The sequence below is a fragment of the Penicillium daleae genome, assembly GCF_028827525.1.
Source record: "Penicillium daleae strain IBT 16125 chromosome Unknown utg000002l_segment0_segment0, whole genome shotgun sequence".
Lineage (NCBI taxonomy): Eukaryota > Fungi > Ascomycota > Eurotiomycetes > Eurotiales > Aspergillaceae > Penicillium > Penicillium daleae.
The window spans coordinates 4,956,849-4,971,348 of record NW_026623150.1 but is presented as its reverse complement, the minus strand read 5'-3'; the positions used below and the strand labels follow the sequence as shown (position 1 = coordinate 4,971,348).

Sequence of the window (14,500 nt, the reverse complement as noted above, 5' to 3'; positions counted from 1 at the left end):
ATCGAACCCCGGACCACTCCCATGCTAAGGGAGTATTATACCACTAAACCACAAGCCCAGCTGTATTTGGATGACGTTCTCGCCACAAAAGACATATATATAGCATTTCACTTTCTTCGTTCAGGCTACAGGCCGTATACTTCACTCTGTGTAACATGAATATCGTTGTGGGTGAGATAGATAGTCCATATGTCAATGTTCATTGAATTTTCGATAATTTGCAAATTTTTCACATAAATCGACCCCCAGTACACTCAATACAGGTTCCAGTTACATATGCAGCAAGTGGGCTAGCTAAGAACAACATAATTCTGGCGGCTTCCTCCGTTGTGCCTGGTCTAGCCAAAGGTATGTCAGAGACGTCTCGCCATTTTTTAGCATTCATAGGAATGCCAGGCTTAATTTCCTGACCTCCAATGTTCAGTATCTCCGACTCAGTCGGAGGTCGTGTGATGCGAGTGTCAATCCATCCGTATGCTACAGCATTTGCTCGCACATTGTACCTAAGTCGAGGTTAAAAAATCGATCGAATCGTTCCATCCGACCTTGCTTTGGGTCACTTACCGGCCCCATTCTGCTGCCACAGTCTTGGTAAGTCCAACAATACCTGCCTTTGCTGTTGCATAGTTGATCTGACCCATGGCGCCATGCAGCCCAGATGTCGAGGAAACATTTACGATGCTCTTAGGCATATCGCGGAATGCTGGATTCATCCAATGCGAGGAAAGAGCCCGCAAGAGACGGAATGGCGTGTAGTTATGTATTTTCATCACAATGTCAAATTTGGCATCTGGCATCTTGTGAATAGCGCTGTCATGGCAGAACCCTGATGTATATTTTAGCACATCTTCATCTCAAAGTTTTCTGAGACACGGTCATACCGGCGTTGTTGATAAGACAATTGATCTTCCCCCATTTCTCCAGAACTCCAGTCACCAGCCGTTCAGGGAATTTCTCATCCAAGGCATCTCCAGGGAAGGCCTCGGCAGTGTGTCCCAGGCTTCGAATCTCACGGACAACATCCGCTGCTTTTCCACCATCGAGATCGTTGATCGCGACCTTTGCTCCCTTCTGAGCTAGGAGAATGGCCGCGGATCTACCAATGCCTATAAATTATCAGTCAACTGAAGAATTTATTGATTGGTTAAGGGGAATTACCTTGCGCTGCACCGGTTATGATAATAACATGGCCGTCAACACGGGTAGGATCCATCTCCAAACCACTAGGTTCGAGGTGAGTCTGTATCTGACTTAGGCGAGTGTTGGCCATCGTAACAGATGAGTGTGCAGTGTTATAGAATTTCTTAAAATCAATATAATAGAAGGGCTGGAGTTTTGAGGATTGTTTTATTCCTGGTTTATTCGGTCCGATGCTGAGTACTTGCGACTTCGGAATATTCCTGCTCTTGACTGTAGAAATTTACCGAGGCGGTTCCCGGAATTCATGGCAAGCGCATTTCGAGCCCGAGTAATTCCACACAATTCATTTATATATACTCTAAATTCAATTCTCCAACTTGAATCATTTTTTGAATGAATCAAAGCTTGATCTCTGTCGCTTATCGTTAATCTTGAAAATGGCCTCTGCACTCACTTCCGATATTCCTGGCGCCGATCCAGCATGGCACCGCCGCCATGATCACCCAAATTTCAAGGACAGCCATTACAAGCTCCAGCGATTTGTTCGCGAGTATGTCGATCGAGAGATTGCACCAAATGTCGAAGAGTGGGAGAGAAATGCAGAGGTTCCGGAAACAGTAAGTCGAAGCTATCAACAACGGCGATCGCTGATGCTCACAAACTATAGGCTTTTAAGAGACATGCGTCCCTGGGCTTTCTGGCAGCTTCGGCATTCCCCCTCCCGAAGGAATATTTAAAGGGTGTAACTTTACCTGCAGGACTGAGTGCGGATGGTGAGTACATCACGCTGATGAGTGAAATGTGCATGAAATTGATTCAATCCAGAATGGGACGAGTTCCACGATGCGATTGTGAGCTACATCCTTCAACTTTTTCAAATCCCTACATAATCTTCTAATCATGTTTTTAGATCATCGATGAGATGGCTCGGTGTGCTTGTCTGGGTACTATCTGGGGTATTAACGGCGGCGCGACCGTTGGAGGACCACCCCTCGACCGATATGGGTCCCCAATGCAGAAGGAGAAGTACCTTGCTCCTCTTCTACGCGGACAACAAAGACATTGTCTGTGTGTAACTGAGCCACAGAGTGAGTGACAATATCCACGATCAGCTATTTGAGATTCCCGGTCACTAACTATTCCAAGTTGGCTCTGATGTTGCCGGGCTCACGACAACCGCAAAGAAAACTCTAGATGGCAAGCATTACGTTCTTAGTGGTGAGAAGAAATGGGTAACTCAGGGTCGCTGGGCTACACATGGCCTAGTAGCTGCGCGGACTGGCCCTGCTGGTGCCAAGGGTATTTCCGTGTTTATTGTGCCACTGGACAACGAGAAGATTTCGAAGAGGAAGATTGAAAATTCTGGTGTTAGCTCTAGCGGTAAGAACATCTTACCGTACCTGTCCTGAAAGTTGGAAGTTAATCAAGTGGGTGACCAGGATCAACGTATATGGAGTTCGACGAAGTTCTGGTTCCCGCCGAGAACTTGCTGGGCAAGGAGAACCAGGGCTTTGAAATTATCATGTCCAGTGAGTACTCAAATCAGACCAGGATGAGCAAACCAAGGCTGACTTCTTTACTCACTTCCAAGCCTTCGCCCACGAGCGGCTGTGGGTTGGTATCACGGCCCTCCGACTCGGACGTGTCGCCTACGAAGACGCGTATCGATATGCCCTGAAGCGTGAAACCTTCGGCAAGCCTCTATTCGAGAATCAAGTCATCCGTCAGAAATTCTCACGAATGATGAACATGCTTGAGCCCACTCAAGCCTACGTGGAGGAGCTGGTATACCGATCTGTTCGCCTACCCTCTCTAGATTTCTCTCCTCTAGCTGCCATGCTCAAGGTGCAGGCTGCACACAATCTCGAAAAGATCTCTCGAGAGACACAGCAAGTATTTGGCGGTCTTGGGTACTCTCGACAGGGTCAAGGGCAGAGAGTAGAGCAGATCAGCCGCGATGTGCGTGTCTTGGTTGTGAGTGGTGGTAGTGAGGAGATTTTGCTTGATATGATTGCCAAGCAGCAGCGCAAGTTAGCACGCCTTTGAGTGAAACCGATATGTGAGAGGAGCTCAGGATGTACGATTGAGTTTTTCCAGTGGTGCTTATGAGTGCAAAGTGCCGAAATCTCCATAGGTGGAGTTCTCCGGGGCCTTTTAGAGCTCGGGTGAAACCAAGCCGAAGTATGTAGTTTACAGTTACAATACTACGATATTTTTATCCTATAGTCTTCAAAAATCCAAGATGTAGCAACTTGGTTCTAATACTCTCCCACGCTTTTCCACGCTCGATCCTTCATTACCTTAACCAGGAGCTATTCGCAGTGGTACCCAGCTTGTCCGAATAATGGACTCGAAAATCAGGGACATGTATCGCGCCCCTCACGGCTGCGGGGTAGATAACTGCGACGCAACATATTGAAACATTTGCATTATCTGCCTTGCAGATCAAACGGAGATTCCCCGACATGTATGGGTTATCTCTTACTATTCTTGGCGTTCGCTTGGCCATAAAAAGAGAAATATCAATGGCTGTCGGAGTTCGACCGAGCCGTACCTTTTGATGACGACTTTTATCCCATGAAAGCTTCTCAAGAGTATGGACATCCCGTTAGTGAAACTAGCAAATAGCCCGGGTCTTACCCAAATATCGAATTCCGAATGAAAATTCTCATTCTCTTTATCTAATCTAATCTAATCTAAAGTCCATATTCTAATCCTTTTATTGTTGCTCCCAGGTATTGATCGCCTTCCTTTGATCGTCAACGCAATTGTTCTAGTGTCTCAAGTTAGTCATAAGTTATTCTCAGACCAGAGCATGCCATTCAGGCTGTTGCAGATTCGCGTGCCCAGATCCAACTGGCAGATAAGCAAAGGCAAGTGGGTCCGCTTCACCAAGAGGGTTAGCGCCGGCGAGTCCTGCCCCAAACCGAGCCATCTCAAGAGAGCATAACGGGTCAGGCTTTACCGATCTTGAAACCATCGGCAAACAACTCTGCTCGCGGTGACATTACCGCACGGACTCCGTAACCAAAATACACAGGTAGGAAAAAGAAATCTATGTCTAGAATACCCGCCATGCAAGATATCTCGTCATAAAAAAGGTAAACCCCATCTTATGTGTAACCCCAACTCCCCACGCAACCCTGTTCTGCGATTCCCACGTTCAGTCTCGCAGTATCGTCACTGCACTTAGACTCACTCTGCAATTCGCGGCCATACTGCACCCTAAAGCTGTGCTGAAAGACCTCCTGGATATCCTCTAGCGTCATACCCTTCACGTCCGGGTAACAGAAAATCACACCGATCCAACTGAAAAAGCACACCGCAGCGTAGAAACCGAATGCCAGTGATGGCGTAGTATTCGCCATCTGTGTAAGGAATGCAGAGGAAATTATTAAGTTCGAGCCCCAGCAGCTCATAGTAAGCAGCATCGTACCCATGGCGCGAACTTCGAGCCGGTAGAATTAAGAGTACATCCAAGCGATATTGCCAGCACTGGCAGAATAAGATGCCACAAAGACAGCCACGTATACGAGGACAGTATCTGCGGCTCATCCATGCTCATGCGAGGTAAGTTCGAGATCGTGGTTGGGTGGGATCCAGCGGAAACAAATTGCAGCGACTGCGAGTGCGGCGGCCATCACGCACAATTTATGTAGAAGAATCTGGCGACGGCCGATGCGGTCGACTAGAAATAGGTTGATATAGGTAAAGACGAAGTTTGTTGCTGCAATGATGGTTCCCACTGCAATGGGTTTGTAAAGCCCACGGTAGCGAAGAGCAGTACAAGATGGAATTAAATCCACCGAGTTGTGATATTGCCATGAGGCCACATGCTGCGGACATAGCGCGGAAATTGGCTGGGATCACGTAGAGCTGCTTGATCTGCCACCAGGGACTCTTGTCTACGTTTCGTGTCTTGTACACGTGGATAGTAATGTGCTGCACCTTCTGTTGTACCTGTAGCAGGATTCCGTTTGGGAAAATCTGCGCAATGACCTTGGCCGCTTCGCCTGGTTTGTGATGGTAGACTAGTTACCACGGAGCCATTGTAGATTTCCAATTTTCATCCGTATCAGTCAGCACATAATCCAGCTACCACTGCACCCATGAAGGCGCCGCCCGAGGTGATTTATGTGATCAATTCTTTATTTTTGCTGTTGAGATTCTGTCCCAGGTCGTCGCCGAGCACAACCAGGATGGAAGAAATGCTGACAGTATCATAACCAAATAACAATCCACCAACGCCAACGGTAATCGAGACTAGCCAGGAATATTTGCTGACTTGGGTTGACTCAATCGATTCCAGCGCGTCTTGCACGCTCGTAGACTCGACATGTTCGATGGAATCTTTCAAATGATCCTCTTCGAATGAGGATTTTCGATCATGACCGCTCACTCTGGGCCGTACAGGTTCGTCAATTAACGCTGTGGAGGCCGAAGCTGCCAGAAGAATGATGCGCTAGGTAAAGCTGTGCTGCGGCATGAGATCCACTCCCCAACCAACAATAAGGAAAGGGCGGGGTGAGAGCAATCGGATGGCACAGTTGCAGGGTTCATTCCTGGCAAAACGACAATTTTTGTAAGCTGTCTGGCATGAACAAGAGATAGATCTCCCTACTTACCTCAACCAAGATATAACAGACGAGATAACTACAAGTCACGAGACTTCTAGAAACAGTTTGTGTGGCAAAGGCCAATCCCCAGATTTTTGTACCCCGCACTGTTGCACTTGCCACGTGTGGAGATGGCCGGCGACGCCTGCCTTCACTTTCCTTCTTTACTAGGCCCTTTCCCCATCGACCTTCCCAATCTCTCTTGCAAGCTATACAGATTGTTCCTGCCATTATGCGGCGGAATAAGGCAGTCCCCTGGTAAGTGGCCCCACTTCGGCGAGAAAGTACACACCAATGACTATTAACGTGGTAATTTTAAAGCCAGGAATGCCGCAGTAAGTGCGCCGACGAAGACTTGAGATATTCTGGGTGTTGCCCGCCAGTTTATCGACTGATCACTAATTGATGATATCCTGTTAGACCGACATGTAAAATGTGAGTGAATACTTCATGAAACTCCCGGCATGTGTGGACGAACACTAACGCCCGGCGCCAGGTGATGGGCAGAAGCCGACATGTCAACGTTGCGAGCGGACCGGGGCATCTTGCTTATGGCAAGAGATTCCCTCAGGCTTCCGACATGGTTCTAGTGCAAGTGCCCGATATGACTTTTCCGATGATCAGCCCTGGCTCCCCATCGGACGCGGTGCGTTCCTTTCCTTTGTTCTCGCCCCATCTCATCGCATGAATTCTCAATACCCAGCAAATTAATTACATGATTCTGTCATCTTCGGGGTATGATGTTACCAGTTACAGTTGCTGATCCGGTACGACAGTGGATTACAAGTATGTGGATGAAACAGCCGATATAGCCCGAGGCTACACCCTAGGGGAAGGATGCAATAGATCTCCATCCCCACATTTAGATCCCGGGAGACGTGAGAGCGAACTCTCGTTTGACCATCCGACCCTGACCAAGCCATCTATTCTGGGTGATCCGCTCGGCTCTTATTCGTCCGAACATTGTCTGCTGCTGCCGAATCGGCCCGAAAGTAGCCATTTGACGGAGTACTCGCCATATCCCTTGCAGCTGTCTCCGAGACATCATTCCTCGGTTTCATCCGCTTCACCACACTTTTCTCATAGCAGCCAGGCTTCGCCTGGGACAACGAGAGATCTCATTTCCCAGATTGATAGTGGCATTGAGCATGGACTGCCTAATCTTGATGAACATGAAGCTTGTTTGATGCGCTACTTTGTCGTTCAGCTTGCACCGTGGGTATGTGATTCTGACATTTTTTGCCTCTCCCATATCTTTTCTAGACTGACATTGGTGACTAGTTTGATATATGTGATGGCGAGAGGCATTTTGCTTGCACAGTACCCCTTCGAGCTCGGACATGTCCACCTTTACTGAATGCCATATATACTGCCTCGGCGAGACACCTGAGTCGAGTCAAAAAATACTACAAGGGGAACCAGGTCCATTATGGTGGCAAAGCCCTTCCAAACCTCACACCTGAAACCGCCATCCACTACCACAATGAATGTATAGCACACTTTGTGTCACTATCAGATCACTCCCGCGAGGCGCAGGATGAGAATCTTCTCGCCGCAGCTGTGATTCTCCGCTTCTACGAAGAAGTAGACAGTCAGCTCCCCAGTCTCTTCCAACTTATTCTCATCTTACTAACATGGGTTCTCCAGTGCCATCCATGGGCGAAGACTCTGAGAGCGCCCTTCGTGGTATCCAAGTATTCCTCGATGCACAAGCTATCTCAGCCGTAGCAGGATGCGGCCTGCGTCACGCAGCCTACTGGATCGCCCTCCGCCAAGAAATCATTACAGCCTTCAGCAAACAACGAACCTTCCGCCTCCCCCTCGGTCCCTGCGAACCCTACCGCACCTTTGAACCAGCCGACGACTACGTCTGGGCTGACCGACTAGTAATCCACTGCGCCGATGTGTTACAATACTGCTTCGGCTCGGAGGAAGAGAACCTCCCACGCGACACATACCAGTCAACCTCCAGCATGGGCGTACTATATCCAAAGCCGACCACGGACATGCGTATCGCGCGCTACGATGAACTAGTCGCATTCGAAAGACTGTGGGTTGAAATGGGCCCGCCCAGTTTCAAACCCATCTATGCGCGAGGACCAGACCGCTCGCGCGGCGAAGTCTTTCCCGAGTTATGGTACTTGAACAACTGCCACGTCGCGGGCTTGCAATTCCTCGATCTAGCGCGTATCTTGCTCACAGTATACAACCCCAAGCTGCCCCGTCTAGGCCCGGGCCAGCGCACGGCGATGCGCACGGTTGATCGCGAGGTGCGCGCGATTGTATTGAGGTTGTGCGGGATCGCGCTGTCTAATCAGCATAGCCCACCGGGACTGGTGAATGCATTTGTGGCGATTGGAATGTGTGGTGATCGGTTTACGGATCGATTGGAACAGGAGGCTCTTCTCGGGGTGCTTGTCAAGTTGGAGGATGAACACGCGTATCCTACGACGAGTACGCGGGAGTTGTTGAAGGGGGCCTGGGGGTGGGATGGGTATGATGCCTCCGAATAGGCTGGACTGCGACTTTGAATTGTGGATAATGTGTACTGTGTGCTATCATTGATCAATGCACTCTGTACATTTCAATTAGCTTCCCCGCCCACAGCTCAATTTCCATCTAAATCTACTACCTAACTTGTGACATATTCTCCACCATCTCCGCATTTCAGGCAAAAAATTTTCGATCTCGAGTCAACTACGACCACTCAATTAATTGAGCTGGCAGTCGTGGGGAACACCGTGCACCGGCGATGCGGGGAAGTGGGCACGCCCTCTCCACAAAGGGAAATTGTCGCCGGCCTCCTACTAGAAGCAGTTACAACCTGCATGATTTCAGACTGATCAGCTTCATTCAATACATGGTGATTGTTCGCCGAGGGGCTCGAGGGGCAGCGCAAGCTGTCCTATGCTGTAGGCAGCAGGTAGCAGTGTTCAGCTATTTAATAGCAAGGTTATCTCGCCATGGCCATTGAAGCATCGCATTCTCTTCAACTCCTCTCGCCTGTCCTCTCTATTTCCAATTCTCATACTACAAAATTACCAAAATGTCCCAGAAGCTCCAAGTAGCAGTTGCCGGTGTTGGTCGCATGGGTACAAATCATCCCCTTTTTCAATAAAAAAACGCATTTTGATTAATCGGGCATTGCGCAAATGCAATTGACCCTCTCCAAGTGCAATTGCTAACTATGTAATTTGCTTATGCAGGTATGCGCCATGCCCGCCATTTCGCCACTCTCACTCCACGCGCAGAATTGATCGCCGTCTGCTCGCCAGTGCAGTCTGAGCTGGACGCTGCAAAGGCCGAGTTCGGTTGCCGCACGTACACCGACTATGAGACTATGTTGAACGAGGAGAAGACTCTGCAGGCTGTCGTTGTTGCTAGCGCGACTACCGTGCATGCTGAGCAGGCTATCAAGGCTATTGAGCGTGGCTTGCATGTTCTCTGCGAGAAGCCTATCTCTACTAGTCCCGAAATTGTAAGTTTTGTCCGAGCCTAACAAAAGAATTGGCCCCGGATACCCCTATCGCATATGAGACCAGACCACTGCATCTCCATAATAACGTGGCATCAATTCGCAAACAGTCCCAATCCGTTGTCGACGCCTACAAAGCCTCCATCAAGAAATTCCCCTCCCAGAAAGTCATCTGCGGCTTTAGCCGCCGCTTCGACGCTTCCTACCGCGATGCACACGCCAGAATGGCTGCTGGCAACATTGGCACTCCATCCGTCTTCCGATCGCAGACATGCGACAAGTTGGACCCCAGTGGTTTCTTCGTGGCCTACGCCGAGTTCTCGGGTGGTATCTTCGTTGACTGCAGTATCCACGATATCGATCTGGCGCTGTGGTTCTTCGGTGAAGAGACTAAGGTTAAGAGCGTGACTGCCATTGGGATCACGGCTGTGCAGCCGGACTTGCGCAAGCATAATGATCGCGATAACGCGCTGGGTATTATTGAGTTCTACGTGAGTGACAGACCCCCCGTCCTTTCTCCTTGACATTTCGTTTTGGAAACGATTCTAATTAGTACGTTTGCACCAACAGGGCGGCAAAATCGCCCAACTCTACTGCTCCCGCATGATGGCCGCCGGCCAAGAAGACTGCACTGAAATCTTCGGTACAGACGGCAAAATCGCCATCAACACCCAGCCCCAGCTCAACCTCGTCAACCTGTACGAGTCGACCGGTATCCGGCGCGAGATCCCCGCTGATTATTATGGACGCTTCCGTGAGGCGTTTATTACCGAGGCGAATGAGTTTACTGCTTCTTGCTTGGATGATACTAAGCCTCCTTTGCGGCTGGACTCGGCTGTTAAGGCTGTTGCTATTGGATGTGCGCTGCAGGAGTCGCTTATTACGGGGAAGAAGATTGAGTTTGATGGGAGTGGGAAGAGGGTTGAGGTTTCTCACCTTTAGGGGATGAATGGGACTTCTTAGATTATAGTTTGTGATGGCTTTTTTTTGTATAGACAGTTTCAAGTAAGATGAATGAATATGAATATAGACCTGACCATTCAAAGGTGGACATGGACCAATTCGATTGTTCGGATACCTAAGTTGATTTCTAGGTAATGGCAAATGCATAGGAAACTATTTTCTGTACATCAGTGATCTCGAAGAGCTCTCGGGAGACATCTTCAAACGTCAGTAAGCTGATTTCTTGAGGAGAAGGTAGAGGACTGGTAGATCATATGAAAAAGAGAAAAGAAGCAAGGCGGAGGACGATCCATATGTAGCCGAAGTGCGCGGCCTCCATGCTATGTAAAGCGAATGCAAGGCTGTCCTGCTGTGCGACCATTCAGCTAAGCTGCATACCGCTACTGATGCTCACCCATAACCTCTTTGCAGAGCAAAGTCATAGTGAACATCATACCCGAGACTAGAATAGCTCATGACGGAAAATATTTTACTCTATTTCCTCCCATTAATAGCCATTGATGGAATTCCATCTTGGATTTAGCTGTGAGGCTCGTGAAGAAGATATTATAAGGGCAGCCATTATAGGTGACCAGTGTTTAAGCTCAAGGCCATGGATAGGGATATATACCATTTTCAATTCGAACTAATATTGCACTTTACTCCAGAAAGAGAACGACGCCAAAGACAAAGGTAACTATTGGAGAGCTGAGATGCTTGGTTCCCACTATCTGGCAGTTTGAATCCCTCTTGATCAACTAAGATACTAGCAAGCTATAGGAGGTAAAACGAGAAAACATGTCAGTCAGCTACTAACTTGCCAGCAAAAGACAGCAGGAGTTGTGAAAATGAAGCCGGGGTAAGGTGCAACATCATCTATCCGCGACGTCAATAACCGGTTGCGTCGAACAGTGAATCACCCCACCGGCCAGCGGCAGAGCCTGCACTTGCAGCGGGCAAACTTTGCGATCTTGACATAACATCTGCATTGTCTCCAGTGCGGCTTTATCTCGCACTGGGTCCCCAAACTGTGGAAGAATAAGACCGCCGTTACAGAAGTAGAAATTGACATAGTTGGTTGCTGGCTCGTCACACGTCAACAACCTCGAAAGACAGTTCGGGTCCGGTTCATCAATGATATGAATCTCAAAGCGACGTCCTTTCGCGTCTACTTCACGCTGAAGTATGTCCAGAATTTCCTCATGGATTTCCATCCACGGCCGAGGAGCGCTGCGATGAGGTCGCGACAGCACGACCACACTCGGCCGAACAAAATTGACCTCAGCGTCGGCATGGACATCTGTTACATCTAGATTCCGTCGGCCGGGGAACCAGATGATCTTCTCAACACCGAGAAGACGGCTCAGTTCGGCCTCGACCTCGGCGCGGGACAAATCCGGGTTACGGTTCTCGTTGAGGATACTGCTTTCCGTGGCGAGAAGGGTTCCTTCGCCGTCAAAAACTAGGGCACCCCCTTCTAGACGAATCTTAGAGTCAATCTGCATGACTGGTGAGGGCAAGATATCGTGTGCGGCGATTCGTTGGGCGAAGGTGGCGTTTTCTTCCAACTGCTCTGGTGTCATGAGGGGCCATTCCAGTCCGTCTGTCGCACGGTCATGCTCATTGATCTCGTCCTTTTTGCCCCATTCGCTGAATCGAAAATTGATGGCATAACGTTGCGAAGAGAAGTTATTGCTGGAACTGCGCACGTAAACCGGGCCGGTATCTCGCACCCAAAGGTGATTTGTACGCATGGGAATAACATTCACATTTGACGTGTGTGGCAGCGTCACGGCGTATTTATCAATCATTGACTGTGCCTTTGGGACATCTTCGGGTCTCGTATATAGGCGGACAGGCTCGAAAGAAGATATGGCTATCGCCAGATTGATAATCTCCTGACAGGCGTCCGAATAGTAGGTCGAGGCGATGGAGCATTTAGACGGGAACCCTAAGATTGTTGCGAGATGACGCGACCGCTCTGCGGGGTAGATATATCTTTCTGCGGGACTCTCTGTCCGAGCTGAATTCGTATTGCTCATTTTGGGGAAGCTGGTGGATGGATTATGTGTTGCAGTTGGCAGTGAGTCTTGGTTAAGGAGCATTTCCCTTTTGTGGAGTGCGTCTTGCGTGATATAACCTACAAATAAGTTGGTTCTCGAGAGGCTCTACAGCCTAGCTCTTGATTATTAAAGAATGGATCATATTTGTGTTTTGGAGACGTTCGTATTGGGGTAATGACACAGTGGATATTGCCCTGCAGGTATCACAAAAGTACCAGCCAGCCATTTTCAGGGCTAGCCAAGATTTTGTTTCACTCCATTTGGCTATGATAAATACCCCAATATGAATATGTCGCGCTCTTATGGTTTTGGGGTAACCTTCTCAAGCAAATGGTCATTCCATTTGCGTGTCGTGAATCTTTTCCATCCGGTACAGCTGGACCAAGAGTGGATGAAAGACTGCATACTAGTTCCACTGGCTGTATTGAAAGCCAGTCACCCAGTCATATGTCGGTAGGTGCCCTCAGTTTGCCTAATAATAAGCCTGAGATAGTACATACCTGCACGTAATTTCATGCTAGGGTTTACCCCCTCATTAAGCAGTATTAATCCAGTGTACTGAATTCAGACCGATTGTCTCAAGTATATCCAAAAGCACCTGCCGGCTGGGTATCATATTGAAATGCTCGATGTGAACGACCTGCAAGCAATGCATATTGATGCAACCATTCTGCCCCTACAAGATGGGTTACTCGTCTACATCCCGATGAAGATCACGGAAGCGAAATTACGCTGTCATGCTGTCCTAGCTAGTTGGAAGCCTACCCTTACACTCCAAAGGCCCCTAATGAGCCTCCACAATACATGACCAGTCCCTGGCTGTGTCTTAATGCGCTTGTTCTGGATGGAAAACGAGTGGTCGTTGAGTAGAGCGATCACCAGACAATTCAGTGGTACGAATCACTGGGTATGCAGTGCATTCCTTGCCCGTTTAGGTATGTTAACAGTACCGGAGGCTCCTTCCACTGTGCGACGGTGGATTTGGTGCGTGAGAGTTTGACTTGGTAGTGTGAGTTAAATGTACTCTCCACCATAAGGGCTCATTTTTGAATTCGATAACAGTTTCTAAGAGATTCTCAATTGCTTCCACTGTATCATAGCTTCTAACGAGGTCTTTTATCACTACACCAATTTCTTCACTGGGTTCCTCGCTACTAAAATACCTTTCTATTCCACTCGTTCTTGTCGCTCCAATATCAGTGCGACTCATGTGTAAATATAGGTGAAACTTCCATTAATGTCTTGGTTCCTACCAAGCTCGCTGAGCTTTATAGTACCATAAAAAGAGCAAGTATCATAGACACGAATCTACTACAGCTCTTTCTTCATCATCTACTTGATCCCAAGTTATTTGCAGAGGACGTAGAAGAGACAAGTTGGCGTAATTATTCACGAATCATGTATGACAAGTGCCACTTTAACAATAGAACAAGGGTCAGCACTAAACCCCGGATTCACCGGGAGCTATCTTACCCGATCCAAGTCAGAAGGCTATTAGAACCGTGTATGATGATGTGGTATAAGGCTTATATCGGCTTCTCACCCCAGGGTGTATAGCGGAGTCTGAGGTTCGGGTTCTTCTGGATTCCCCATTTATCAGATATCCCATCCCAGTGCTAGACCCTATACTAGCGTAGCGAATGTTACTATTGATAAACGCTTCATTATAAACATAATCTAGGGAGATGATCCTAAATCGTATATTATTCTGCGGGGCCAAACTGTGCTTCTCGTACTTCTCTCTCGTCTTTCTTTAATAGGTTAGCCTGCACTATAAACGTGAAGTCACAAGTCAGTCTTATCCAGGAGAAAATCCATCTGTAGGCTGTGCATTGACAACAGATAATCAGGAGTGTCTCTTCAGGGAGCGTAGTGATGCCGTCTAGTACTTAAGGAAGGAATTTTGACTTCCTCCGAGTACAGCCAACCAACCAATAAGTGGGAGCTTGGATAGCATCTTCCTCGGTCCGTACCATCGTGGCCCGTCCTACTGGAGGAGTCCGTGAGCGTGTATATCAGGCACTCCTAGGAACGTCCCAGACAAGAGTCGCGCGTAAGGTAGGAACTATCAACCATCGTATTCTTGTAGACGTATGTCTGCTATACACGAAGCTACAATACAAGTCGAAATCCTCGATTTATCCTCGAGAGGAGATCGTCTTCACTGACCCCAAACAGTCCATAGTCACATCACCCAACTTACCAAAGGGGTATAGCTATAGCATCTCAAATCAAACCCCCTCTACACGGTACATAATCTCAAA

General features: G+C 48.4%; 6 protein-coding genes across 6 annotated transcripts; 3 read left to right on the top strand and 3 right to left on the bottom strand.

The window, feature by feature from the left end:
- Positions 1 to 229: 229 nt before the first annotated feature.
- On the bottom strand, positions 230 to 1,270 carry N7458_002706 (SDR family NAD(P)-dependent oxidoreductase; the record flags this gene model as incomplete). The annotated part of the gene is made up of 4 exons (XM_056906089.1): positions 230 to 503; positions 565 to 826; positions 882 to 1,106; positions 1,159 to 1,270. The coding sequence occupies 4 exons, from the start codon at positions 1,268 to 1,270 to the stop codon at positions 230 to 232; spliced, it is 873 nt and encodes a 290-aa protein (XP_056770196.1).
- A 307-nt stretch (positions 1,271 to 1,577) lies between these two features.
- Positions 1,578 to 3,186, top strand: N7458_002705 (acyl-CoA dehydrogenase family protein; the record flags this gene model as incomplete). Its single annotated transcript, XM_056906088.1, has 7 exons — positions 1,578 to 1,757; positions 1,808 to 1,913; positions 1,966 to 1,991; positions 2,051 to 2,228; positions 2,287 to 2,520; positions 2,580 to 2,669; positions 2,732 to 3,186. 7 exons carry the CDS (start codon positions 1,578 to 1,580, stop codon positions 3,184 to 3,186), a joined length of 1,269 nt encoding a protein of 422 aa, XP_056770195.1.
- A 1,067-nt stretch (positions 3,187 to 4,253) lies between these two features.
- N7458_002704 (general substrate transporter) lies at positions 4,254 to 4,508 on the bottom strand (the record flags this gene model as incomplete). Its single annotated transcript, XM_056906087.1, has 1 exon — positions 4,254 to 4,508. One exon carries the CDS (start codon positions 4,506 to 4,508, stop codon positions 4,254 to 4,256), a length of 255 nt encoding a protein of 84 aa, XP_056770194.1.
- A 2,882-nt stretch (positions 4,509 to 7,390) lies between these two features.
- Positions 7,391 to 8,269, top strand: N7458_002703 (uncharacterized protein; the record flags this gene model as incomplete). The annotated part of the gene is made up of 1 exon (XM_056906086.1): positions 7,391 to 8,269. The coding sequence occupies one exon, from the start codon at positions 7,391 to 7,393 to the stop codon at positions 8,267 to 8,269; it is 879 nt and encodes a 292-aa protein (XP_056770193.1).
- Positions 8,270 to 8,802: 533 nt separating this feature from the next.
- Positions 8,803 to 10,173, top strand: N7458_002702 (uncharacterized protein; the record flags this gene model as incomplete). The annotated part of the gene is made up of 4 exons (XM_056906085.1): positions 8,803 to 8,848; positions 8,963 to 9,234; positions 9,342 to 9,722; positions 9,802 to 10,173. 4 exons carry the CDS (start codon positions 8,803 to 8,805, stop codon positions 10,171 to 10,173), a joined length of 1,071 nt encoding a protein of 356 aa, XP_056770192.1.
- An 872-nt stretch (positions 10,174 to 11,045) lies between these two features.
- Positions 11,046 to 12,215, bottom strand: N7458_002701 (agmatine deiminase family protein; the record flags this gene model as incomplete). The annotated part of the gene is made up of 1 exon (XM_056906084.1): positions 11,046 to 12,215. The coding sequence occupies one exon, from the start codon at positions 12,213 to 12,215 to the stop codon at positions 11,046 to 11,048; it is 1,170 nt and encodes a 389-aa protein (XP_056770191.1).
- Positions 12,216 to 14,500: the final 2,285 nt, after the last annotated feature.